Raw genomic sequence first — 24,531 nt, 5'->3', positions numbered from 1 at the left:
TCCGATGTCGTCCAGCGGTTAGGATATCTGGCTTTCACCCAGGAGACCCGGGTTCGTTTCCCGGCATCGGAGCTTTTTTACTTTTTAGACTAAAGCTCGTCTTTTATCAATTCTCTATCTGTAGCCGTTGAAAACGTTTATTTTAAGGTTACCTTTAAAGTGTTAGTGATGCTTGAGCAATTAATTAATTTTTTAGCCAAACCAAACGTGTGAATCAAAGCCAATATATCATTCCAAACCTTTCCATTTAAGTTACAAATAATTTCACTTGATACAGTAACTTGTTCACATTACTTCTACACCTGCTCTAAATTAGCATCCAACTCCACGTTCTTGAACCTCCAACATCTCCAGTAACTAAATCTTAGCAGAGTTTCAATCATGTACAGACTTGTAATGTGTAAATGATTTCAGCAAATGAAAAGCTGATAATCAGGTTCTCCAGCTCCTCCCACATTAAAGTAATTGACATCAACTGTACTAGTTCCTAGATCATCTAGTGAAGGAAGACAAATATAAACCACAAATTTTTAGCAAATACAGGGTATGAGAGAAGGCTTAGAGAGTTGTTTCAAACCTTCGTAGATAGTTCTTACAAACTTGACGTAGTTAGGGATGAGATCTCGGTATATGATTCCATCTGGATGCGCATCAAGCACCACTAGTACACCTATGGATCAATCAAAGAACGGTAAAGTTACAGTTGCTTCTTGTGATTCAAATGAACATAATGCAAGGCAAAGTTCTAAAATGAACATGCGTAATCAAAGACATGTTAGACATACATTCGTTAGAGGAAGACTAATTTTCCTACTTTACAACTCTCAGGAAGGATAGATACCTGGAGCAAGCCAACCTGGACCAGATTTGCTGGGTAATGGTGCAAGCCAAAGGATGTTTCTCAAGTTGATGGAATCACCATACTTCACATCAGATCCTAACAGAAAGGAGATACAAATCATATTTTACTTAAGAACGAAAGAGTACTGTTCCTGTGGACCAGTCCTATGTTTCAAGAGAATGCAAGAAAAAGTCCAGTCACACACGGACAAGAGCAGAGACTACCTCTCTGGCAATATCCCATGTTGTAAGGAAACAATCTCTTGTCATAAGCTGGATACTCTTTAGCATGAAACCTGCCAATTTCTTTTCATCAGCAAAAGATACTGATCAACAACACTCGCCAAAATCTACTTTAACCTTATACCCATCTAGAAATTAATATTGCACCAAGTTCTCAATTAATATTACACACACATAGCTCCTAACAGAACATGACCCTTGTTTACTTCAGTCATAAGACCATTTCAAGAACCCATAGTGTATAACGAGGAAGCCAAGGGGACTTACAATATACCAAGACGTCCAGATTCTGAAGCAAGGAACAGGTGGCCATGGAACAGATCATATCGACTCAGCGAAACATTGAGTCCTACACTCGGTCCCCTAGATTCAATCAGACGAAACAAAAACTCGAAATACGAGTTCACCTCCTGTTCATTGAACAACATCAATCACCCATCCACCAAATCAGCTCACAATAACATAAACTCTGATTAAAAAAAAACAACGTTTTAAAAAAAAAAGGCTAATAATAAATACTTCAGCTATAAAGTGACGGCCATAAGGAGTTCTCGTGAGTTGACACTTGCTCGTTCTTGATCCTTCCACATTAGTAGGAGGAACCTACACAACAACCAACTCAATCAACAGTAACTAATCAACAGTAACTAAGTAAACCGTCGAGACGAACCGGGATCATAGTGGGATCGAGGGCTCGGTGAATTGAACCGGGATCGCCTCCGGAGTCGACAGCGAGACGAGCGATCTCGAGAACCGACTCCGGTGGCCACCATACGAGAGAATTCTCATCCTCCTCCTCTTCGAACCTCCTCCGCCTCCCCGAGCAGAGTCCAGTGCGAAGCGAGCATCGTCCCGGTTCGGGTATAGGTTTGCGCGGTTGGAAGGGGACGAGGAATCTGAGGCACGAGCGGAGTTCTCGAGAGACGGCGGGGTTGACGGTGTACGCGGCGGAGGAGGGTGGTCCTAAAACGGTGAGGAGATCGCCGGCGGTGGCTTTGGGAAGCGACGATGGAGAGTGGGAGGCGGAGAGCTTGAAGGAAGTGGCGGCTGCGAGGGAGAAGGAGATGAAGATGGTGAAACGGAGAGGTGCATACGAGTTCACCATCGTCGCTTCACCATCGATGCGAAGAGTTTGTTACGGAAGCAGGTGGAGTAGGCAGGCTTTTGTCACACTTCGGATAAGTGTTGGGCTTTTATGGGCTGATAAGCCCATGTTACATATATAATACAAAGATTGGCATCGACAACCAAGAATAGACTAGAGACGATTTTATTTTGCCTTTTGTTTTCAATTTCATACATTTTGTCTTTCTTTTGTTTGAGACTTGCTTCTTTTTAACTTGATTAACAATATCAGACCTTTTTGCATTCGTTTCTGTTGCTGTTGTTACTAATTTGGCTTGGAGTAATTTCTTTCAGGGTTGGATTCACTTTAAGTCAGCTTCTATGTAATTGGTTTCTGTAATAGATTGGTTCATCATGTTCCATTACTTTTGTGTGTCTTTCTATCAAAGGTTAAATACTTCTTCTGTTAAGTCACAAAAATATTTTTTTCTAAAAATTAATTGTAAAATATAATTTAAAAATCATTCAACCAATTTTAAAAATACTGTAAAATCTAATTGTTTAAACATTTTTCAATAAAATCACAGCTAACATAAAAAAATGTCAAAATGTAATATGTTTTGAAACACAAAACTTTATAAAACATCATGTATTATGAACGGATTGAGTAAAATTTAGACAAAAAGAACTATATCAAACTTTTCTATCAGTAATCATAATTTATCAGCTTTACTCACATTAACAAAACCATTCGTATTGTCCTATAAACATGCATTTCGGTAGCAGGTAAAAGTCATTGCCTAGACGTTATGATCATTATCCGGTTAAAAGCATCTTATAGAAACAGTTCATGATATAGATTCACTGATCATTATCCATGTTCATATAACCATGTAATATTTACTAAATGTTTCATTTAGTTAGAGGTAAAAGGAAAGCTAGTTGCCCTAGGACTAGTAGTAGTAATTAACTAAAGAACAAATCTACATCACTCTCCTCGTAAACATACAAAGCAAGTACCTATTTCAATCGACGAGATTCCGAATTAAATGTGCTTAAAACACGAAAAACATAGGTAAACACATGTATAACAATGTTTAACAAGTTAACAACGAAACCATCACATCCGTCCCCGTCGGTGAAATAAGTATAACATATATAAAGCATAAAACAAACACAAACAAACAATAACGAGATAGCAAAACAGGAAACTCAAATTTCAACGTCTGCACCTCGTGATTGTGCTGCATCCGCGGCTGTAAGGGTTAGCCTGAGCGCCACGTTGGCAGTTGTAGTAAGATGCGCCGCGTCTGGAACAAGGAACACTGTTCTTCCTCATCGCACCATAGCTAACGTACTTCTTCGAGGCTAAAATGCGCCTACTGATCTCAGAGTCGAGTCCAAACTCTTCTTCTTCCGGTATGCAATCTGCGATTGATCCTCTACAGTTAGAGGACGATCCGGTTTGGACCATGAATCCTAATGCGTCTTCGTAACCGTTGGCATCGACCGTCGCGGTCACGATCACGAGAATCGCGACTAGGACGTAGATCACACGAGAGCTCACCATTTAATTTCCTTTCAGACAAGGAGGGCTTAAGGGTTGGTATATTTAGTCTCTCTTGTAATTAAAGGAAATGACTTAGAATAGACATCTTCTTGGTTTTATTTACTGAAACACCATTCGCTTTTGATATTCTCTTTGGAATATTTTTGGTATATACAATTTAGAAATTGACTTGTTGCTTTGTATATACGTGTTGGATTAATAAACATAGGCTAGTGTCATCGTGTTACATGTATATCACTAGTGCTCGAAGGGTAATCAACCGGTGACTTATTTTTGTTTTTGTTAAAAAGTTATATAGAACTTCAAAACACGCCGACAAAATGTACACAATGTCAGATTGGTAAGAAGTAGAACCAAGGGCATGCACGGCCGGCTCAATGGTTTCATGGACCCTGAGGCGAAAAAATAATTTAATTTTTAAATTATTTTTTTTAAAAAAAAATTTTGATAGATATATATTTTTTTGAAATACTAGAAATATTTTTTTAAAATAAATTTATAAAAATAAAAAAAATACTTTCATATAAAAAAATACTAAGGGGAAACGGATTGGTCCGGGGCGGTCGCACCGCTTGCCCTCCTATATAAGCCGGCCCTGAGGGCATGGTTTGGCTGCAACTGGTTGACTCGTTTGTCAAATTCTTCTATCTCCACCGACGATTTGACCAGTCTCCGTTAAAAATACCTCGATCGCGTTGTGCTAGTTTATATGTATTTTTAAGAAGTTGAATACAAATGAAGACGTGTAAGTCACTCCTTTCTAAACACCACCACCTACACAACTACACGATCAATTCATCACTAGGGTTGACAAATTACATTACAAACCAGCATAGTACACGATTTCTTATATAAGCATCAAAATAACATAAACAATGCACTGTGTAAACTCTATTCTTGGTGAAGATCGATTAATCTTTTTCTATCAAACCTCTTAGTGAAAACATAATTCTGCCCAATGTTGTTCCTATGAGTTCTATTTATTGAAATATACATACATTTTTTTAAAATGAAAATTATACATACATTCATTCATTTGAAGTATACATACATTAATTTGCATAGAAGACGTAAAAATCAGCGAGAGTAACAATTATTAACTGATGATTTGTTGTTTGAAATATCATTTTTTATTAAATATTCACATTCCACCAATACATAGGAGAACAAGATGATAATCGCTGGTTCTCTCACTAGTTCACAAACCATTAATATTATAGTATGCTAAATATGAGTATACTATCTAAAAGACATATAATCAAATACTTTTTGTCGGGGACTTTAGTTTTAGTTTTAGGTGATTGGAATCTAAGTTAGAAGCATTATGTTGGCTTGATAAGGTGGGAATCGAGCTGCCGACACGATTATAGGTGTGCATAGAACAAAAGTTTAAGAGGTTGTTGTTGTGTGGTTCGTCCACATGCCACTTGATTTGGTATAAAAAAACTAGTATGAAATTAGATTACTGATATTTTTATATTACATGGTATACACAAATTAATCTTTATGCAAAACTCTTTCTTCTTGGTCTTGTAAAGCGGTAAAAGACACGGGAGATTAGGGGAAACAATAGGATTACCAAAGATATGAAGAATCTTGTTATCCACCTTTTAAAATATAGGAGTGTGAGAAAGAAGATGGATAGAAGAGACAAGGAGGAGCCCATAATTTTGTAAATATATAAATTATTAAATAATCCTAAAAGTTGTTCATGAATTTTATTTTGCCACAGAACTAGCAAACAAACATATAGATATGCAATTACTTTATGAAGAGACATTAATGGAAGAGTATGATTAAACCCAAGATTAACCAAAGCACTGGTTTGTGTTAAGTCACAAGTGTAATCATGATGTTTTATGTTGGTAGTTTAATGCAAAGAATTGAGCTGAAGGTAATGTTTCTATTTGGCCGTGGAAGTGAGTATTTGTTTTTAGCATAGATAAATCATCGATTGTTTGGCAGAATGTATATTGGCCGGCCCTAGAACATGCTGTGAAACATTCGCAACATGTCTCCAAATATTTTTTAAAAATTATATACAAATAAGTTCCCAAAAAAAATTTTAAGCCGCCAAATTTGTAAATTTTGTTTTTTATATAAACATAGCCACATGCCTCCAAAATCTCAGGGCCGGTCCTGATTGTAAAGCAGTATATATTGTGTTGTTGTTGTTAGCTCTAGTTGTCTTTCCTTTTTTAGTCCAAGAGTGAAGTTTAGTTCTAATTCTCACATGCAGTGCCAAAACTTTTATATTTCATTTGGGTATCGTTCTATAACCACTTAGACCATGATTAACCACGGTTTCTTAACTGGGATTTTTAGTTTTGGAATAGAGACGGTTTTTAACTTCTAACTAAGAAAAACTAAAAACCGTCTTTTAAGTAAGAGATAGAGCATGATTATTGGGAGGTTCTTAGAGTGGGGTTCTTAGCGGAATATAAAAACCCGTCTCTTAACTTTTAACTAAAAAAGTTAAGAACCGGCTCTTAAAACTCTTATTTAAGAACTGGTTCTTAGCTTTTTTAGTTAAAAGTTAAGAGACGGGTTCTTATATTCCGCTAAGAACTCCACCCTAGAACCCACCAATATTCATGCTCTTAGACGTCTCTTAGCAGAAAAATGTAAAAAAATGTCAAATCATGAGTTAAGAACCATAAATAAGAGACCAGAGTTAATCATGCTTTTGATAACCCACTTTTCACCTCTATATTTTTTCCTAAAATAGAAAAACTTTATTATAGAAGTGGATTTCCTTATGTCTCTATAATAAAGTTATTTTATTTATAAAGAAAATTAAAATATAAGAATTGATATTTCCATCTCTAAATATAGAATCAAAAAGTAAGATTTTTCTATATTTTTTTTCTAAAATAAAGAAACTATATGATAGAAATATACATTGGTCAAATCCATCTCTGTAATAGAAATTTCTAATTTACAGATGTACATCGGAGATGTTCTAAAAACAATGAAAATTAGAGTATAGTATATAGATTAAGTTACATAACCATCGTTAATTTTTCTTTTGCTAAATATATTTGAAAGCTTAGCTAGCAGAACTTCTCTAAAGATATTTACTTTATGGAATGCGATGGAGTGGTAAAATCCATTCACGGTGAAACCTTTGATATACTCAAAATTTTCTTTTCTTGGGATATGTATTTGAAGCCGTTTATGCAACCACATTAACTTGACGCGAGAGAAATAACAACTACGACTACGAGATAACTGCATGCCATGACCCATGAACAAGCACATTCACATTCCTGAACCACACGGATCATAAAGTTGATCGATACAAATTTGCGAAACATATGGAGTTAAATATATATATGGGCCTTAACGGGCCACAGGTATGATGATTTTTATGGCAGGCCCGTTTCAAAACTTTAGGGTTTTTTGGCAAGTATAAACGCTGCGGCTTCTCCGACAGGTCGTTTCTCTTCCGTTGCCGCACGTCCTTCGCTTCTCCTCCACAGGTAAAAAGCTTAAATACACTCTTCTTCGTTTCTGTTTGTACTGTTCGCGTGTTGGTGAATACTAGAGCTCTCTCGGTTACTATAAGCACAAGATGCTTTGTCCTTATTTCAATCAAAGTTACTAGCTTCCTAATTAAAAGCAGTGGACTTGTCCCTTAGTTGAAAATGTTGTTAAAAAATGTACAGCTTATTATCATCTTGAGCAAACACTGCAACTCTTGTTAATCATTAGTTAATTTAAACGATGAGCTATATTTACAGGGAGATGCAGACAGTGGCGTGGACAGGCTGTGGCAGAAGAAGAAGGTCGAAGCCAAACAAATCTAAGGATGCTTTATTAAGCTGTCGTTCTCCTTTGTTATTTAGTTGAAAGAAAGATCATCGGAATTACTGAAGTAATGATTTTTTTGCTTGACCCTTGGTTATAATGCTATTGCTTGTCATACATTTTTCTCTAGTGAGATACTATAAAGTATAAACCTTTCACATTCTCTAGTTCTCGATTTAAGAAAGATCACCTATTATCAATGTAAAGTATAACTTGCGGGTATATTTTTCCATTTATATAATTTTCATTTTGTTTATATAACTAACTAAATTTAAAATTTATATATAACTTGATATTGTAGGGGCATAAAAAACCGAGAACCAAAAATCAAACAGGAACTGAACAAAAAAAAAACGAACCTGAAAAATCAAACGGAAACTTAAAATTTGATTAAAATTTAGACTGTGTTGTACATACATGTTATAATTATATACATAGAACCATATATTAATTTCACAGAAGATGCATTTTGGTTTAGTATAGTCTTGTATGGTTTGGATTTATTTAATCAGCTTTTTCCACACGCTTATGATAACGTTTGTTTCCTGTAGTACAGGAAATTATTGTTGCCAAATTCTTTATTGTTTATAACTAATTTAGGAAATGATATAATAGAGGGAAAAGACATGAAAATCATTAAATTAGAGTATAAATCTATATTTATATTTCTGTTTTAATAATATAGATGTAAATAATTGTCAATATAAACCAGACCAAAATGTTATTATATTCTTATTATATGGTTAACCCAGCTGGAGCAGCCATTGATGTTGCTTCAGGTGTTGTTGTGATGGAGCTTTAGAAGATAAGAGCATGATTAACCCCGGTTTCTCAGCCAGGGTTCTTAACTCATGATTCAACATTTCTAAGAAAAACTAAGAACCGTTTCTTAGCCGAATCTAAAAAATCCAGTTAAGAAAAGTTAACTATGGTTAGGAGCTGACAATCTTTTAAACTCTTCCTTCATCAACTTTTCATACTTACCGCACGTGTAGTAAAAGATTGTTTAGCTCGTGCCGGGGGGGGGGGGGGTGGAGATTACACCGAGTGTTTTTATTATCCTTCTTCCTATGCGGCTCCCACGTGTAATAACTATATACGTCGACTCATTGAGAACAAAATCATCATCATCGTGCAAGAACAACCGTTGGATCAAAAGCAACGAAAAAACAATCTGAGCGGGTAACTTCATCAACACTCGGATTGCCAGCGTGGCAATAGATGGTATATAATAACTATATATAGACACATTCTCGAATGCGACTTTATCCAAAATCGTAAACCGCCACTAAACCGGAAAAGGAAAAAAGCTTAGTTTTGTTTCCGATGGAGTCACCAGCAGCAGCAGCAGCAGCGAAGCCGGCGAGAGGAGGAGCAGGAGGAAGAAAAGGAGGAGATCGCAAGAAGAGCGTCACCAAATCCGTCAAGGCTGGTCTCCAGTTTCCCGTCGGCCGCATCTCTCGCTACCTGAAGAAAGGCCGTTACGCCGTTAGGTACGGCGCCGGCGCTCCCGTTTACCTCGCCGCCGTTCTCGAGTACCTCGCCGCGGAGGTATAGTCTTAGAGAAATGGATTTCGTCGAAATGAAATTAGAGTTTTTTGGATTTGATTGATTTTGACCTAAAATCTCACTATTAGGTTTTGGAGCTGGCGGGGAACGCAGCGAGGGATAATAAGAAGAACAGGATAAACCCTAGGCATCTTTGCTTGGCGATAAGGAACGATGAGGAGCTGGGGAAGCTTCTTCATGGAGTCACCATCTCAAGCGGAGGAGTTCTTCCTAACATTAACCCGGTTCTTCTCCCCAAGAGAGCTGCTGGTTCTGAGAAAGCAGCTGCGAAATCTCCCAAGAAGGCTTAGAATATTTGGTTATATCGATCTAGAAGAAGAACATCTTGTTTTTTTTATTTGTTTTAGTGATTATGTAGGTTGTCTTTTGTATGTTTATCTCCGTTTGGTTTGTCTATGAATCCAATGGAAGATTATGTTATTAAAGCCATTTTGTAATGAAAGAAGTTACTTCTCGGTATCTTCTCAGTTTCAGTCTAGTGAAATCTATTAGATAAATTTCTTTCAAGCTTTCATACTTGTTATCCACTCACTGACAGAAATTGAAAATTTAATGACCTTTATTTTAAGACGAAGTCAGTGGCATTAATCATAGTAGTTTAGACTAACTTTTATTGTTTTGTTAGTTAAATATGGTATTTTATAACTTGGGCGGGTGCACTAGACTAGAGACATGTTGTATATGTAATATGTTTGCTCTTTTTGGGTTTTATTTGGGCCTAAACGAAGAAGCCCGTTAAAACTGAACTTGCGTACAGGACTTCCATGAGATTTATGAAAGTTGAAACTATTACGAATCAGGAGTTAAATACTCCATTTGTTTCATAATACTTGATGTTTTGCCTTAATGCAAAAAGATTAAGAAAACTACATTTTTCTAAAAAAAATATTTTAAATATATAATTTTAAAATCCGTTAACCAATTATAAAAAAGACTGTAAAATCTAATTGGTTGAACGGTTTTCAATAAAGTTAAAGTTAACCTTAAAATCTCAAAACTTCATGTAAATTGAAACAAAATAATCCTTCTAAAACATCATCTATATTGAAACGGAGGGAGTACTTAAATTTCATACTATGTTAACCAAAGAGTTTTAAGTTCATTGATAATTGTTTATAAGAAAAACGTCAGTAGCTGTTTTTGTTTGAGCTGAGTTAGGCCTGGGCATTTCGGGTATCGGTTCGGTTCGGTTCGGGTATTTCGGATTTTGGGTAGTTCGGATAGGGGTTAGAGGATCCATTTAGTACTTGACGTATTTTCGGTTCGGTTCGGTTCGGATAGTTTCGGGTTCGGTTCGGTTCGGATAGTAAATGTAGGAACCGGAAAATATCCGGAAAAAAGTTCGGTTCTCATTTGGATCCGGTTCGGGTTTGGATAGTTCGGGTAGTTCGGATAATTTGGATAAAATATCGGTTATTTAGGGTAAAATATCAAATAATTAGGATGATTTAGATAAAAAAATTGGATATTTCGGATTACTTTGGATTTTTCGGATAAAACTATATGGATAGTTTCGGATAGTTTCGGATACTTTCGGGTAGGTTGGATACTTTATAATAATTTAGTTATCCTCAACTATTTTCAAATACTTTTAATAGAATTTTAAATTAAAAATATATATTTAGTGATGTTATATGTATATATAATTAATATTTTTATATATTCGGGTACCCGTTCGGTTCTCGGTTCGGTTCGGTTATTTCGGATATAAAAATATAGGAACCGTTCGGGTATTTGAGGGTATTAATCCGGTTCCGGTTTCGGGTATTTCAGTTCGGGTCCGGTTCGGTTCTTCGGTTCCGGTTATTTTGCCCAGGCCTAAGCTGAGTGATGAATATGGGAGTTTGCAAAGATCCATTGTAATTCATGACTGAAACAAATAATAAAAGTTGACTCTAACATCTAACACACAATATATCAACCAAAAACCAAACACGGATACTACAAAACAACAATACTTTTGATCTCTCAAAGGGCTTTGTTTGTTTTTTTTCACAATGGGTGGTAAGGAACATAGCCCAACAAGCCCGTCACATTAGCCACAACGTCGTTGCATTTCGACAAAAGGTTGAGCATTTGGTGAGAGATGTCTCCTGCACCAACCGCTGCGCTCGGACCAGGGAAGTTTCTGGAAGGTGGTGGTGGTGGTGGCATAGGTGGTTCGACATGGTCCACTGTTTTAATGGGTTTTGAGTATTGTGGAGGGAGAGGGAGAATTGGTGGCAATGTTGAAGGAGGAAGCTGAACGTTTTGAAACTTCTTACTAACAAATTCCATTCCAAAAGATGATGATGATGAAGAAGAAGGTCCATCGTTTCTATTTGGCGGCTCATTGGTTGCTTTACTCGAGTTTTCTTCACCGTCCAACATGAATTTGACTCTTGGGCGGTTACTGCTAGTGTCATCTCCCAGTTTCTTCAGGCAGGATTTGAGGTTGCTCTTTAATGGTGGTGGTAATTTCGGTTGATGACGTGGCGATGCTTGGTCTGGCATTTGGCTCTGTGGTTGTTCATCATCTTCCTTTGTGTTTTCTGGTTCTTGAGGCTCGGCTTTAGGAGCATCCACGTCACGTAGGAAGTACCTCACGTTCACGTTTCCAAAGAGAGAGTTGTTTCCCGTTGCATATCTAAAAGCAGTCTGTGCATCTGCTTTGTACAGGAAGACAACACGGCAGGTCGATGATTTCCAGAAAACCCTGATGGCTGATTGATCCAACAGCCCGAACCGACCAAACCTCGCTTTTAGCAGTGCAGGCGAAGGAAGAGACGTGCCTGGTGAAAACTTCATGACCAGCATTGTGGGTTCCACCACTTTTGCTGATGGAGCCGGTTTCTTCCCGGTTTGAAGTTTTGATGGTCTTGCCTGAACCGCACCGCTTTGCTCTCTTGCTGGTTTTACACTGTCCTTTGCTTCTAGTTTGATCTTCTTCTCAGAAGCCATTGGTTTCAACTGATAAGTTTTCTTCAGCTTCTTAACTAATGGGATTTCGTCTTGACGATCAGAAGAGAGGCGTTTTTTGCCAGCTTTTGATGGGTCTTCGATTCTGTTCACAGACTTGCCAGGTTTTGAGAGGTTTGTGTCTCTGGCATTAGCATCAGAAGAAGATACAGACAAGCTTTTCTGGTAATTAAGTGAACGGAAACGGAGAAAAAACTTCCTAGCAGCTCCAAAAGAAACAACTGTTGAACCAGAGAAAGGGTCAAGAGAGAGATCTTGAAGATGACCCAGTAGCTTCGGCACATCAGCTTCCATATAGGTATGTAAGTGCGCTGAACCAAGCTGGGACAATTTCTTGGCTCCAGGCTCACCAGAAGATAATGGATGCTTTCTCTTTTTCGGAAGATTAGGGTTAGGCTCTTTCATCTTTTTCTTTTTCTTTACTGGCTCTGAAGGAGGATTCTCAGAAGTGCCCATTTCGCTTGAAGATCGTTTAGCAACTTTGAGTTTCTTGATTAGAGATCCTGTGGAACTCTTCCCTTCAGATGCTGAGGTATGAGAACCTCGAGGAGACTCACTCATAGGCTGGAGAGAGCTTCCAGCTGATCCACAATCTGGTCCAGTCTCTTGCTTATGAGGCTCATGCTCTGGATTTACTACAGTTCTTTCTTCCTTTCTCTCTGCTGATTCTTCAGCTGCATCCTTTTCTTCATCAAGAGAGAGCTTCGGAACAGAACTTTCTTTCCCAGGAATAGCTGCACTAGAAGAGTTAACATCCATGCTCACAATCCCTGGCTGCTCATCTTTCATTGGACTTTGAAGCGTTGACGCTCTTCTCCGTAGCGCAGAGTCGCCCGTACTTGAACTTGCTTCAGCTTGGCCAAATGGAAGAGTCTTATCACCAGCTTCATCTCTTCGTTTGAGAAGATACTTGTCTTGTTTCTTCGAATCCTTAACCTTTGTGGGGGTCTTAGAGCTCTTCGGTACACCTAGAGTTTCTGCTATCACCAGCGGGCCACTCAAGGGAGCTGGAGACATGAGAAGTTGGAAGAGCACATCAGCCACCAAGACAAAAAACAACAAAGAAAACAAGCTGACCTTTGTGCTTCTTTCAAACATGCTAATGCAAAGTATACACCTAGAAAGATATAAATCATAAAACTAGAGGATCTAAAACTCACACAAAATCACCAAGTTATATAATATCTCACATCTCTGTAACACATATGATAAGTTTACACATAAATGGAAAACGAACCATGATTTCTTAAAAGTGACAGTACCTCGAGAGGGTGTTCTATTATGGGGTTCATTCAAAGTCACCGAAGTGCGCATAGACTTCGTCCCAAACGCCTGCGAATAAGTTTCATCAAACTCCTCAAACACCGCCTTCCTAAAAGCACAAACCACCGCTTTCTTCTTCAAAAAAGCTAAACTCTCTTCAACATCATCACGCTCCTGAGGCGCTAAAGCCAACTCCTTCACAAACGAGAGAGCCTGAACAGGCGAAAACTCATCCCTCGCTTTCATAATCTGCTCCCCAGAGTAAACCCCTTGAACCTCGTAATCCGGAACATCAACAGTAAAGTAATCATGAACATTAGTAGCCCTAAAGTTATAAGGATTCCTGCATTTACAAGTCAGCCCAAGCGCCGACCTTCTACTAGCCTCGTCCACAGCTTCCTCAACCGCTCTCACAAAGTGCTTGGCAGCAGTCTGGTGCGCCTTGTCGGATAGATGAGGCTCGAAGGGGATAAGCTCAGCGGGATCAAACCAACCGTAGCTACTATCACCGAAAAACGCTACTAGGACATGGTCCACTCTCCTCATGCGGCGAACGGAGGGAGAAGCGAACGCTTCGTTGAAGATGTGACCAGGCCACCAAGGATGAGACTTTACTTTCCCCCACACCAAATCCCCCACTTGGAACCCGTAGCTCAACGCCCGGGACACTCCGGAGCCCATCTTCTCGCTCGCCACGTAATCATCGAACTCGGATAAGAGGGATTTGTAATCCGTAACGGAAGGTTTCTTCTCCAAAGCTCCTCCTCCTCGCTTTGCTTCAACGAACGCCACGTCATCAGCTCCGGATCCAAGCTCGCTAGATTGATCATCGTCGTCAGAAGACTTCTCAATCGCATCCTCCGTTTCGCTTACGTCATCTTCTTCTTCCTCCTCGTTACGCGCAACGAGATCGGCGTTCTCCGATCTCTCGCTCTCGGAAACCCTAGCGCAGCCACCACCGCCGTCGTCGTCGTTAGTAAGCGACGAATCGAGCTCCGTGGGTGAAGAAGAAGAATCTGCAGCATCCAGGGTCGAATCAACGTCGCCCGAGAGCGGAGGATTCGCCTCGGGATCTTCGATTGGATTCGATTGTTGGGGAATCTCTGCGTCTTCTTCGTCCATCGCGAACACCACAGCTTCGCAAAACGACGAACCCTAGAAACTTCAATCCTGAGAGAGAGAGATTATCCGTATCGGATAGCGGAGGAAATGAAAGAGACGGATTTGAACCTTACAAAAAAATGTAAAAAGAAAAATGTAAATCGAGAGAAATATTTATACAGCAAGGGCCAAAAGACAATAAATAAAAAAGTTAGAAAAATAATTATTACGATTTACGACATAAATACATGATTATTATTTTAGATTGTTGTCGTCATAATATCTCTTATATATTGATCGAAAAACGTAAACATTTTTTTTTGTAACCACGTGTCATCACTATAATGATTCTTAGAATCTTTAGAGAATATGTTTGTCCATCTAAATATATAATAAACTTTTTATTAAACTAACTATAAATACATTATTAATGTGCTTAATTATTTTCTTAAATAAAATTACGGAATTGTCTAATGTGGCTAAAGTATATATGACAACTAATGATTTTGAATATAAAAATTTGATAAAAATAAGTGTATCTTATATTATATTTGTTTTAATTTTAAACTATTAAAATAAATTAAACAACCATATTAACCATATAATAAAAATTTAGATTTTTTTGTGATCCATGGTTTAGATTTTTTTGCGAAAACTGTAAAAAATCTCACATTCAAATTTTGTGATCCATGGTTTAAATTTTTTGTTATGATATGATACACATGATTACAAAATCATATAAATCAAAAATCTCAATTAATAAGTATTTAGATTCAAAGATATATAAATATTTATATATATATCATTTTAAATTAACCTATATTCCATATAAAAATACATAAATATTTTAATTCTGAAATTTACTTTAATTTTTTTTTAAATAAAAATGTATATATCATTTTTTTAATATTATAAATTATTTAAACTATTAAACCCACATTGAAATTTTATTATCAGTAATTTAAAGTTTTTGTTATAACAGATACAAATGATCAAAAAAACATATGAGTAGAAAACATCATTTAATAAACATTATTATTAAAAAATACTATATATATGTTACTATCATTTAAATTTAATTATATACCATAGCAAATAGAAAAAAAATATTTTTTTGGATTATAAAGTTTATTTATATGTTCACACCAATTTAATTATATAATTAATAGTTACTAACTTTTTAATTATTAAATATATATTTATTATTTTATAATATGTTAAAAAATATAATACATAAAATAATTTATATATATAATATTCATTCCCGTAAGGCGCGGGTCTTAACCTAGTTTTTTTCTTTAAAATTGAAGTTTCATTCCATGATAAAATTTGTTTTAGATTTTGATTTATTTATCCTGGTTATCAGCCCTGTTCAAAACTACGCTAGGCGACGGCAATTCCGGAGCTAACAAGTTACCCAAAAATTGGGGAGTACTCGGAAATTACGCGGAGCCTAGTTTTAAATATAAATATAAGATATTTATAATATATTCAACTGATTTTAAATATGATACATGTTCTTATACATAATTATATTAACTTTTTATATATAATTGAAACAACCTCTTTTTGATTCTTCGAACATTTAGATTATAATGTTTTGGTACAAAAATTCCCTAAATACCTAATTATAATTATTTAGTGTTTCAATTTTACACGGATGAAAAAAAAATTTAGGCGGTGAACGCATGAATTAAGTAAGAATTAGGCGGTCAACGCAGGAATTAGACGGTCTTACGCGGATCCGCCTGACTACACAGATTTGAGATAAAAACTAAAGTTACGTATTTTCTAAATGTTTTTAATCATAAAATCATAAAAAATATATATATATATATATATATCCAAACTATTATTTTATGTTTTAAAAAAACATTTAGAAAATATTAAAATTTAGTTTCTATATTTTTATTTACGTAGCTAATAAAATTAATTCATTTATTAATCCACAGTTTACCCGCTGTCGATCTAGTGATCCATGAACCCGGTAAGTCGTCCGGTTCAAATGTCTGGGTCGGGTTTAAAATCATTGGTAAATACATTAGCTAATACAAAAATCTATACTGAAGTGTGCAAATCACAGCAAATGTAAACCTCTGCTAGATCTCGACAAGCGCAACCGCGCATAGTTTTGTTTTTATTTATTTTTATATAAACATTTTGTTTTCAATTCTAAATTGGTATATATTATAATGTAATATCAATTTTTAAAACATAGATAAGTTTACGGTATATTTTTTTATTAAATAGATTGTTTCAAACTTTCACATGTATTTGTATCTTCTTCTATATATATATATATTTGGATTATTATTTCATTATTAAAATCGTAACTATATATATAAAGATTAGTAAAATATTGTTTTATTGTCATATTCAAAGATATTGTAACATTTCACAAATTTAGAAAGTTTTTTAAAAAATAAACTTTTCGCTTCATAGATTTATATTATCGAGGAAATAATTAAACATTTAGTTTTTGTTTATTTTTTAAAATAAACTATATATTTTTAAATTTTTTCTTTAGTTTAAGGTAGTAGAGATTAATCATTGTTAGATAATATGATTTTTCTTATTTTAATTTTTTTTTTTATAATTTTAAAAGTTAACATTGACAAATATTTAAATAATTAACATATGGAGGTATAGTATTACAACATTAAATTATGGGAGAATTGCCAAGTGTGACTCAAAACTTGGAGTCAAACCCAAAACAATACCCCAACTTGGGTCAAAGGCAAAAGTAACCTAAAAGGCTATTGAAATTACAACTATCCCCTTGTGACCAAACAAAAAAACAGAATTTTTTTTACGTTTCTACCCCTCGCAAGTCGTCTGTTTAGACGACTTGAAAATAAGTCGTCCAGACGACTTAACTGAAAGTCGTCTGGACAGTTAGTCTTAAACATAATTTAAAAATTTTGTAAAAAATATTTTGATAAGTGAAAAATGGGAATTATGTAATTAACATATGTCTTAGGAGGTATAAATTAAGATATAACAAATTTCAATTGTTTTCAGCATAGATGAGTGAAAGTAGTGAGTCATGATATTCTTTAGTTTATGTTTCATCAACATATGTTGTAGTATTGTATGTGTTCTTAGGGTTAGATTTTGGAAAGCATTAAAACCGTTTTTGAAAATTTTTAAAATTACTTATGCGTGTTCATTTCTGTGTATAGTAAACACTATTTTAGTATAATTTGATTTTATAACGTGGTTAGTTAGTTAATCTAGTCATTTTAGTTTAGGGGTTCATTTTAGGGTCTAGGACGACTTAATATTTTGTCGTTTGAAAACAGACGACTAAATATTAAGTCGTCTGTTGTACATTATCAGCCAGAATAAGTCGTCTAAACCGGACCAAACCTTAAAGTTTACCAATGTACTTTTAAAGCTAACCGGATTATTTACCCAATATATAAGGTGATTTTTTCTTTTTTTTGTTTCATTTTTCGCGAAATTCAGAAACTCTAACAGTTCTCTCTCAAAGGCGATTTCGAATTCCCACGATTTCCGAACAAACCATCGTTCTCAACGTCGGCTATCTATCTCACTTCATTCTCACCGTTGTCGCCGCAGCTTCTTCTAACCCTAGCGCCGCCGATTCCTCTAAACCCTAGCGCCGCCGATTCCTCTAAACCCTAGCGCCGCCGCTTCCACTATTTCCGAACAAACCGTCGCCCTCGCCACCGTGGTCACCAACGTTCTCACCGCCGCTTCCTCTAAACACTAGCGCCGCCGCTTCTTCTAAACCCTAGCGCCGCCGCTTCTTCTCTGTAAACCTTAGCGCCATTTCTCTGTAAACCCTAACGCCGGTAAGTCATCAATCTCGAGGAAAAGATGAACATAAAACGTTGTCTCTATCACCGTTTCACGTTTATTTTTTCAGATCTATAACCGCAATGATGAGTACTCCAACTCCTTCTGCGACTAATCAGGTCCGCTTTGTGCTGGAAGACTTGTAAGTAATTTAAGTCGTCTGGAAAGTCTTCCAACTGGACGACTTAGTAGATGACTTAAATATAAGTCGTCCATTTGGAAGACTTTCCAGACGACTTAATTATAAGTCGTCTACTAAGTCGTCTGGACTTATATTGTTGTCTTTGATTATTTTGCAGACAAAAAGGATGGATATTCCAGAACTCCTCCGTAGGTTATACACATCAGGTGAAGAGCCAGAAGCCCACAATAGCATTTCGTATCATACGGATAACAGCAAGTTGCATACTGCTCTTAGGGAAGAAATAAGTCGTCTGGAAGGTTTTCCAACTGGACGACTTACAAATAAGTCGTCTAGAAGGTTTGGACGACTTATTATAAGTCGTCTGGAAGGTTTTCCAACTGGATGACTTACAAATAAGTCGTCTAGAAGGTTTGGACGACTTATTATAAGTCGTCTGGAAGGTTTTCCAACTGGACGACTTACAAATAAGTCGTCTAGAAGGTTTGGACGACTTATTATAAGTCGTCTGGAAGGTTTTCCAACTGGACGACTTACAAATAAGTCGTCTAGAAGGTTTGGACGACTTATTATAAGTCGTCTGGAAGGTTTTCCAACTGGACGACTTACACTGGACTTCTAAAAATAAAATACACTGGACGACTTACACTGGACTTCTAAAAATAAAATACACTGGACGACTTAGTAGAAGGTAGTCTAAAAATAAAATACAATTGAAGGGATAGTAGAAGGTAGTCTAAAAATAAAATACACTTGAAGGGATAGTAGAAGGTAGTCTAAAAATAAAATACACTTGAAGGGATAGTAGAAGGTCGTCTAAAAATAAAATACACTGGACGACTTAGTAGAAGGTCGTCTAAAAATAAAATACACTGGACGACTAAAAATTTAGTCGTCTGGACGGGTAATCAAGACTGGACGACTTAAATTTAGGTCGTCTGGACAACTAGTCAACTGGTTGATACACAAAGACATACTCTATGGGTTTTGAGTATCTCCAGCAAGTTTCGAACTTGTCTATCACTTGTAACATGAATGAGAAGACTGCCTGGAGCCATCATCATTTCTGCTGGTAATGAGTAGCTAATCTCCACACTCACTGTTCTCATGTCCAGGTTATAATCTTCTTGAGCCATTGCAACAAGTTCAGCATGTGTTGAATCTTCATTCAATAAAAACAATCTTGCTCCTTTGAGATCATCAACCACAAAATCCCAACGGAAATCTCTCAACAACCATTCTCCATACACTGCATGTAACTGAAAAATCATCTGCAAATATTCAAAATAAAACACATTAGTAAACATAGAGAAAATGAAGAAGTTCAATAAACATTGCCGCAGACGACTTAGCATTAAGTCGTCCAGAAGACTTAAAGGTAAGTCGTCTAAAGAGGTCACTTTTGCAATTGAAAATTAAAAGGGACGACTTAATTCTAAGTCGTCCGGCTTTGTTTGTTAAAAAAAAAACTTCAGACGACTTATATATAAGTCGTCTACGAGAAACGGGCTAGTTTTGCATTTGACCGAATCGTGTCAGATCTTTGACTATTTCTGGACGACTTATAATTCAGTCGTCTCTGGGAAAGTTAAAATTTCAATATTTTATGAAAACTTGACGACTTACGTGTAAGTCGTCCTAGGTTAGTTTTGTAATTGAAAAATAAAACTTGAAATTTAACTTTCTCCAAACGACTTAGATGAAAGTCGTCCAGCTAAACGACTTAATTTAAGGTCGTCCGGGATAAGCAAGGTTTGACCAGAAAATTGGGAAAAATTCTGGACGACTTTGCTTTCCCCGGACGACTTTAAATTAAGTCTTCTGGAGGGACGACTTTATATTAAGTCGTCTGGTTAAAGTTAAATTATGAAGTTTTATTTTTCAATTACAAAACTAACCTAGGACGACTTACACGTAAGTCGTCAAGTTTTCATAAAATATTGAAATTTTAACTTTCCTAGAGACGACTGAATTATAAGTCGTCCAGAAATAGTCAAAGATCTGACACGATTCGGTCAAATGCAAAACTAGTCCGTTTCTCGTAGACGACTTATATATAAGTCGTCTGGAGTGTTTTTTTTAACAAACAAAGCTGGACGACTTAATTTATGTCGTCCGTTTGACCAGAAGACTCATTAGTAAGTCTTCTACATACAGATGACTTACTAGTAAGTCTTCTACGCGAACAGATCTTGAAAAAAAATTCAAATTCGTACCTTAAACTAGGTGAGATGACTTCGTTTGCACACAGGGTCTTCTCCAACCACCCAAAACCTCAAACGAAAGCAACCGTAAGTCAAAACGAAAGAAATCTGGCTCTGTCAACCATAGCCCATATTTTGAATCAAAAGCTTGAGTTTTTTGGATGAATATAGAGAGAAAGTGAAAGAAATGTTGTTTTTAGTTCATAACAATTGAAACAGAGAGAGTGTAAAGAGATTTACGTGCATTAAAGGGCATTAAAAGCTCCAAACAGTTCGTACAAGGTTGTTGCCACTATTCATTGCAGTGGCAATATTGTAAATACTTGAAGAAGATGAGGTTGAGACAGTAAAGAAGCCATTTTCGAAAAAAAAAAAATGTTAATGGCATTTTCGTAGATAAAATGCAGGTGTGGGGTTAAAAAAAAAAAAAAAGGAGTCAAAAGAAAAGGTTAGTTTTCTGTTTGACTCCAAGTTTTGAGTCACTTTTGCAAAAAGCCCTTAAATTATATATATTTAATTTATACTATCTATAAATCCAATCGATCATCTATTGTTTAAATCCAATTATTGATAGCCCAATAAAAATTTCTGGTAGACCCAAATTTTAAATGATAAGATTAGAGATTAAATGTAACATGACTTTATAGGAATAAATCCGTTAGCTCAATTTTTAAAAAATCACGAATAACAGTAACATAAGGTAACACACAATCCAACTTTGGTCAACTCTACAACCACAACAAAACATTCTAAAAAGAGTTATAGACTTTTTCAGTTTGTTAAGTCTTGGCTGAAATAAAATAAATTTCAAATTCACAATCCAAATTCCATAAATGTTAGTGTACTAATACTGTTGCAGGACAGAACAACAGGGGAAGAAACTCTCAAGAGGATTGCTAAATGGCAAACGAGAAAATCAACTGGTCGGTGGCCCGTTTGGTGCATCATTGGAGCTCCTATGCGACTTGTGCTTCGATCTCTTCTCTCGTTTCTTGCTCCTGAGAAAATATAGAAAATAAGCAAAAAAAAAACTATGAGAGATATGAAGAACTATGTCCCAGACAAGATTTTAGCAGGAAGGTTAAGTGTACTCGTCATGTGAAGAACTATGTCCCAGACAAGATTTTAGCTTCCGGTTGATATGCTTCATGTCCTTTTCACTTGGGTACTTATAGTTCTTTACCTGCAAAAAACAGAAAGAATATGCATTTTAGAAATGAAACTTTCATGGTTTATGTGGATATCTTTTGAAAAGTTAGTACATACCAAAGATTCGATGCCATCAAGTAACTTTGAGAGTTCTGAAGTCGTGTGCTCAGAGTTCGGTTGAGAAAGAATGTTCTCTAGGTACCTGCACTACATTCAGTTTAGTTAAGAAACTCCAACCAGTAAAAAGCTTTTCATACAACGAAAACAGAAGCCAAAAGAGATTAAAATAACCTATCAAAGTCAATAACTCCAAGAACCCCATTTGCAATACGCAAAGCAGCCAACGCCAACTGAGAAAACAATACATCAAATTTGTGATTGCTTCTTCTGTTATATATAAAGCAAAAGTGAAAAGAAAAATCATGAAAGAAAAGAAAACATGGTGAGTCTATTTTAATATCGCAAAGCATGGGTTTAACCAGATTCTTTTAATGGGGTTTAAGTGATTATCTTCAACCTAATTAAAAAAAAAAAAAAACAAAAGGACAGGGAGAAACAAAAGAAACTATCACCTGACCAGGAGAAAAGAGGAGCGGAGCATCTGTGAGCATAACTTTATCAGCTTCTGCTGTTGCTGCTTTGAGCAAACTCTGCAAAGTAAATGAGAATGTTATTATGCCAGTAGTAAGGCCACTAAGTAATTATGAAGAGAGATCTACCTGCAGTTTTTGGATCTCATCGTCTCTAGCTTGAAGAAACTCCTGGAGGAGGATGAAAAGATAAATGTCACTTTTGGAGACAACGTGAAGTTAACAAGGATGAAAAAGATTTAGAGAGCCAAGAGTTACCTCCATGTTACTGACAAAGCCTTCCATTGCACGATAAGGTGCAAAAACAATCAGATCAAACTCCAAACTCTGCAAATAAAAGAATATAATATGAACAGAAAAAACAAAGAGAGAGAAAAGGACATCAGGGAAGTTGCTAAAGATAATTAAATCATGCCTGAAGAACAGCCATCTCATACTTGAGGATGACGTGGTGATCTTGTTTAATCCCCTTCCCTATCTCCTCAGCAGATACATGATTCTCCTCTATTTTACATGCTGCATACACGCATGTTAGCCTGTTCAATGAAAGGTATCAGTTAGTCCAAAATTACACAATTTCAAAATGGGATAATTAACTGCCTAATAAAAGCCATTCAAAATGCATTTTCAAAACATGTTTTTGTCATGGGAAAGCAAATTGGTAAAGCCTGTGTGCATTTTTAAGATTTAAAAGAGCCTTACATTATTTCTTTTGGGTGATGTTGCATAACAGACCATTGCAGATAAAACCTTTTGAAGTATTGGAGTGCTGTTGCCTGCAAAAAGATTAGAAGGAAAAAAAAAAAGAATCCCGCTAGTTTTATTTTTGACTTCATCATAATGAACTTTCATCTTGGAAGAAGAGCAAATGCACCTGAATCTTGTGAGGAAACTCAAAGGCACTGCAGACTTCTTGGACTTTGGCCTCATAAAAAGCTCTCATGAAACGTTCTTCATCAACACTCAATGGTTTAAGCTTCTTATCAGCTAAGAGAGAGTAAATCAGCAAAAAAAAGATAACAATTCATTTAAAATTCTGACCAACAAAACCATAATGATGAAAATATTGGACGAACTATGGTCAAATAAATAAATAAATAAAATAAAACTTACAGTGATCTCGTGCGTCACCTTTGTCAGTAGGATAAGTTAGTGATCCACTGGCATCTACTTCAACTTGGGTTGTTCCACACTATGGATTAGAAGAAGTTAGAATCTAGCAATGGAGTTACTAATGTTCTATATCAACAAACCTTCTCCAGAAATTGCACTGCCCTCTGGTTAGCAGCTTTATATCTCTCTGCCTACAATCACAACAATAAGTAGAACAACAACAATAACACACACATAAGTAAGCAAGCTAAAAGTTAGTTAGAAAAGCTAGCACTAAGCGCCTCTAATTCTAGAATTAATCTCACTCTCTAATTGCATCAAACAAAGCCATCAAAAATGCCGTTCCTTTCTATATACATAAAACATGTCTGAGAAAAAGCAAACAAAATTAAAAATGAAATGAACAAATGAACGAATCCATCTAGTTTATAAATGCTCATAAACACCAAACACAAACAACAGAGAAAAGTGAGCACAGATGAAGGTAGTCTCTGTGACGCAATCAAAAAGACAATAAAGATGAAAACTTTATAAAGCTCACGAAACAGAGAGACCATAAAAGCAATAGCAGAACAGGAGATGAAAAGGGAAGTAAGATACCAGTTTCTGGGGAGTGAAAACCCACTTGGCCCGTTGAGTTGATGTCTGAAAATCCGCCATTACTGGAGCGACTCAACAGTTTCCAAAGATTCGAAATTGAAAAAATCTGACTAAGTTAAAGTGTCTCCCTTTATAAAAAAAAAAACTAAAACAGAGAAAAGTATCTCTCTTTAATCAAACAGTGTGTGTTTTCGTCAGTTTTGAACAGCTGCGACGGAGATCGCCGATCAAATTCACGCACACTGACGACGGCGATTATCCGTCTCAGTTTCAGTTTTTTTTTGTATAATTATTTTAAAACAATTTATTTAAAGGGTTTAGATAGCGTTGGGCCTGTTGGGCTTTCAGAGTTTGATTATGTGATCTTAAAGCCCAATAAAACATGAACAACCTTCCTTTTACTTTCTCATGTATTATGTGAACCCTTGGCTAACATTTATACTCATAAAGTGGAAAAAATGGAAGGAGAGTGCAAGCGAGGCACATGTCGGA

The 24,531-nt window shown here is 36.1% G+C and overlaps 5 protein-coding genes, 1 long non-coding RNA gene and 1 other non-coding gene across 7 annotated transcripts; 3 read left to right on the top strand and 4 right to left on the bottom strand.

Moving 5' to 3' along the window:
• On the top strand, nt 1–72 carry TRNAE-UUC. Its single transcript has one exon. It is a non-coding gene; the product is annotated as a tRNA-Glu (tRNA).
• A 138-nt stretch (nt 73–210) lies between these two features.
• On the bottom strand, nt 211–2,239 carry LOC125593286. The gene is made up of 7 exons (XM_048769708.1): nt 1,754–2,239; nt 1,603–1,686; nt 1,351–1,493; nt 1,066–1,136; nt 842–937; nt 578–670; nt 211–496 (listed from the first exon to the last, which is right to left on the bottom strand). Exons 1-7 carry the CDS (start codon nt 2,186–2,188, stop codon nt 411–413), a joined length of 1,008 nt encoding a protein of 335 aa, XP_048625665.1. The 5' UTR covers nt 2,189–2,239; the 3' UTR covers nt 211–410.
• An 875-nt stretch (nt 2,240–3,114) lies between these two features.
• Nucleotides 3,115–3,782, bottom strand: LOC125593288 (protein RALF-like 22). Its single transcript, XM_048769710.1, has one exon. The coding sequence runs from the start codon at nt 3,716–3,718 to the stop codon at nt 3,368–3,370; it is 351 nt and encodes a 116-aa protein (XP_048625667.1). The 5' UTR covers nt 3,719–3,782; the 3' UTR covers nt 3,115–3,367.
• A 3,308-nt stretch (nt 3,783–7,090) lies between these two features.
• LOC111211968 lies at nt 7,091–7,688 on the top strand. The gene is made up of 2 exons (XR_002662797.2): nt 7,091–7,200; nt 7,462–7,688. It is a non-coding gene; the product is annotated as an uncharacterized LOC111211968 (long non-coding RNA).
• Nucleotides 7,689–8,784: 1,096 nt separating this feature from the next.
• LOC111211964 (probable histone H2A.5) lies at nt 8,785–9,556 on the top strand. Its single transcript, XM_048769707.1, has 2 exons — nt 8,785–9,079; nt 9,166–9,556. The coding sequence occupies exons 1-2, from the start codon at nt 8,855–8,857 to the stop codon at nt 9,385–9,387; spliced, it is 447 nt and encodes a 148-aa protein (XP_048625664.1). The 5' UTR covers nt 8,785–8,854; the 3' UTR covers nt 9,388–9,556.
• Nucleotides 9,557–10,934: 1,378 nt separating this feature from the next.
• LOC111211963 (PWWP domain-containing protein 1) lies at nt 10,935–14,558 on the bottom strand. The gene is made up of 2 exons (XM_022713315.2): nt 13,318–14,558; nt 10,935–13,062 (listed from the first exon to the last, which is right to left on the bottom strand). The coding sequence occupies exons 1-2, from the start codon at nt 14,438–14,440 to the stop codon at nt 11,090–11,092; spliced, it is 3,096 nt and encodes a 1,031-aa protein (XP_022569036.1). The 5' UTR covers nt 14,441–14,558; the 3' UTR covers nt 10,935–11,089.
• A 6,696-nt stretch (nt 14,559–21,254) lies between these two features.
• Nucleotides 21,255–24,330, bottom strand: LOC106436587 (cyclin-H1-1). Its single transcript, XM_013877540.3, has 13 exons — nt 24,040–24,330; nt 23,580–23,630; nt 23,440–23,518; nt 23,201–23,313; nt 23,029–23,102; nt 22,742–22,862; nt 22,585–22,653; nt 22,456–22,497; nt 22,309–22,386; nt 22,028–22,086; nt 21,854–21,938; nt 21,679–21,770; nt 21,255–21,585 (listed from the first exon to the last, which is right to left on the bottom strand). Exons 1-13 carry the CDS (start codon nt 24,097–24,099, stop codon nt 21,504–21,506), a joined length of 1,005 nt encoding a protein of 334 aa, XP_013732994.1. The 5' UTR covers nt 24,100–24,330; the 3' UTR covers nt 21,255–21,503.
• Between the last annotated feature and the right edge of the window lie 201 nt (nt 24,331–24,531).

The sequence above is a fragment of the Brassica napus genome, chromosome C9 (assembly GCF_020379485.1).
Source record: "Brassica napus cultivar Da-Ae chromosome C9, Da-Ae, whole genome shotgun sequence".
Lineage (NCBI taxonomy): Eukaryota > Viridiplantae > Streptophyta > Magnoliopsida > Brassicales > Brassicaceae > Brassica > Brassica napus.
The sequence above is the reverse complement of the archived record's forward strand: the minus strand, read 5'-3'. Positions and strand labels throughout refer to the sequence as shown.

What these genes read in the sequence shown, in the direction of transcription:
- LOC125593286 (XM_048769708.1), bottom strand. Translation starts at nt 2,188, where the DNA reads ATGGTGAACTCGTATGCACCTCTCCGTTTCACCATCTTCATCTCCTTC. An exon ending in TCGATCCCACTATGATCCCG is followed by an intron (nt 1,687 to 1,753) that starts GTTCGTCTCGAC and finishes GTTGTTGTGTAG; the next exon opens with GTTCCTCCTACTAATGTGGA. An exon ending in CATGGGATATTGCCAGAGAG is followed by an intron (nt 938 to 1,065) that starts GTAGTCTCTGCT and finishes CCTTTCTGTTAG; the next exon opens with GATCTGATGTGAAGTATGGT.
- LOC125593288 (XM_048769710.1), bottom strand. Translation starts at nt 3,718, where the DNA reads ATGGTGAGCTCTCGTGTGATCTACGTCCTAGTCGCGATTCTCGTGATC.
- LOC111211964 (XM_048769707.1), top strand. Translation starts at nt 8,855, where the DNA reads ATGGAGTCACCAGCAGCAGCAGCAGCAGCGAAGCCGGCGAGAGGAGGA. An exon ending in TCGAGTACCTCGCCGCGGAG is followed by an intron (nt 9,080 to 9,165) that starts GTATAGTCTTAG and finishes TCTCACTATTAG; the next exon opens with GTTTTGGAGCTGGCGGGGAA.
- LOC111211963 (XM_022713315.2), bottom strand. Translation starts at nt 14,440, where the DNA reads ATGGACGAAGAAGACGCAGAGATTCCCCAACAATCGAATCCAATCGAA. An exon ending in TAATAGAACACCCTCTCGAG is followed by an intron (nt 13,063 to 13,317) that starts GTACTGTCACTT and finishes TCATGTCTCCAG; the next exon opens with CTCCCTTGAGTGGCCCGCTG.
- LOC106436587 (XM_013877540.3), bottom strand. Translation starts at nt 24,099, where the DNA reads ATGGCGGATTTTCAGACATCAACTCAACGGGCCAAGTGGGTTTTCACT. An exon ending in CAGTGCAATTTCTGGAGAAG is followed by an intron (nt 23,519 to 23,579) that starts GTTTGTTGATAT and finishes TCTAATCCATAG; the next exon opens with TGTGGAACAACCCAAGTTGA. An exon ending in TTGATGGCATCGAATCTTTG is followed by an intron (nt 21,771 to 21,853) that starts GTATGTACTAAC and finishes TGTTTTTTGCAG; the next exon opens with GTAAAGAACTATAAGTACCC.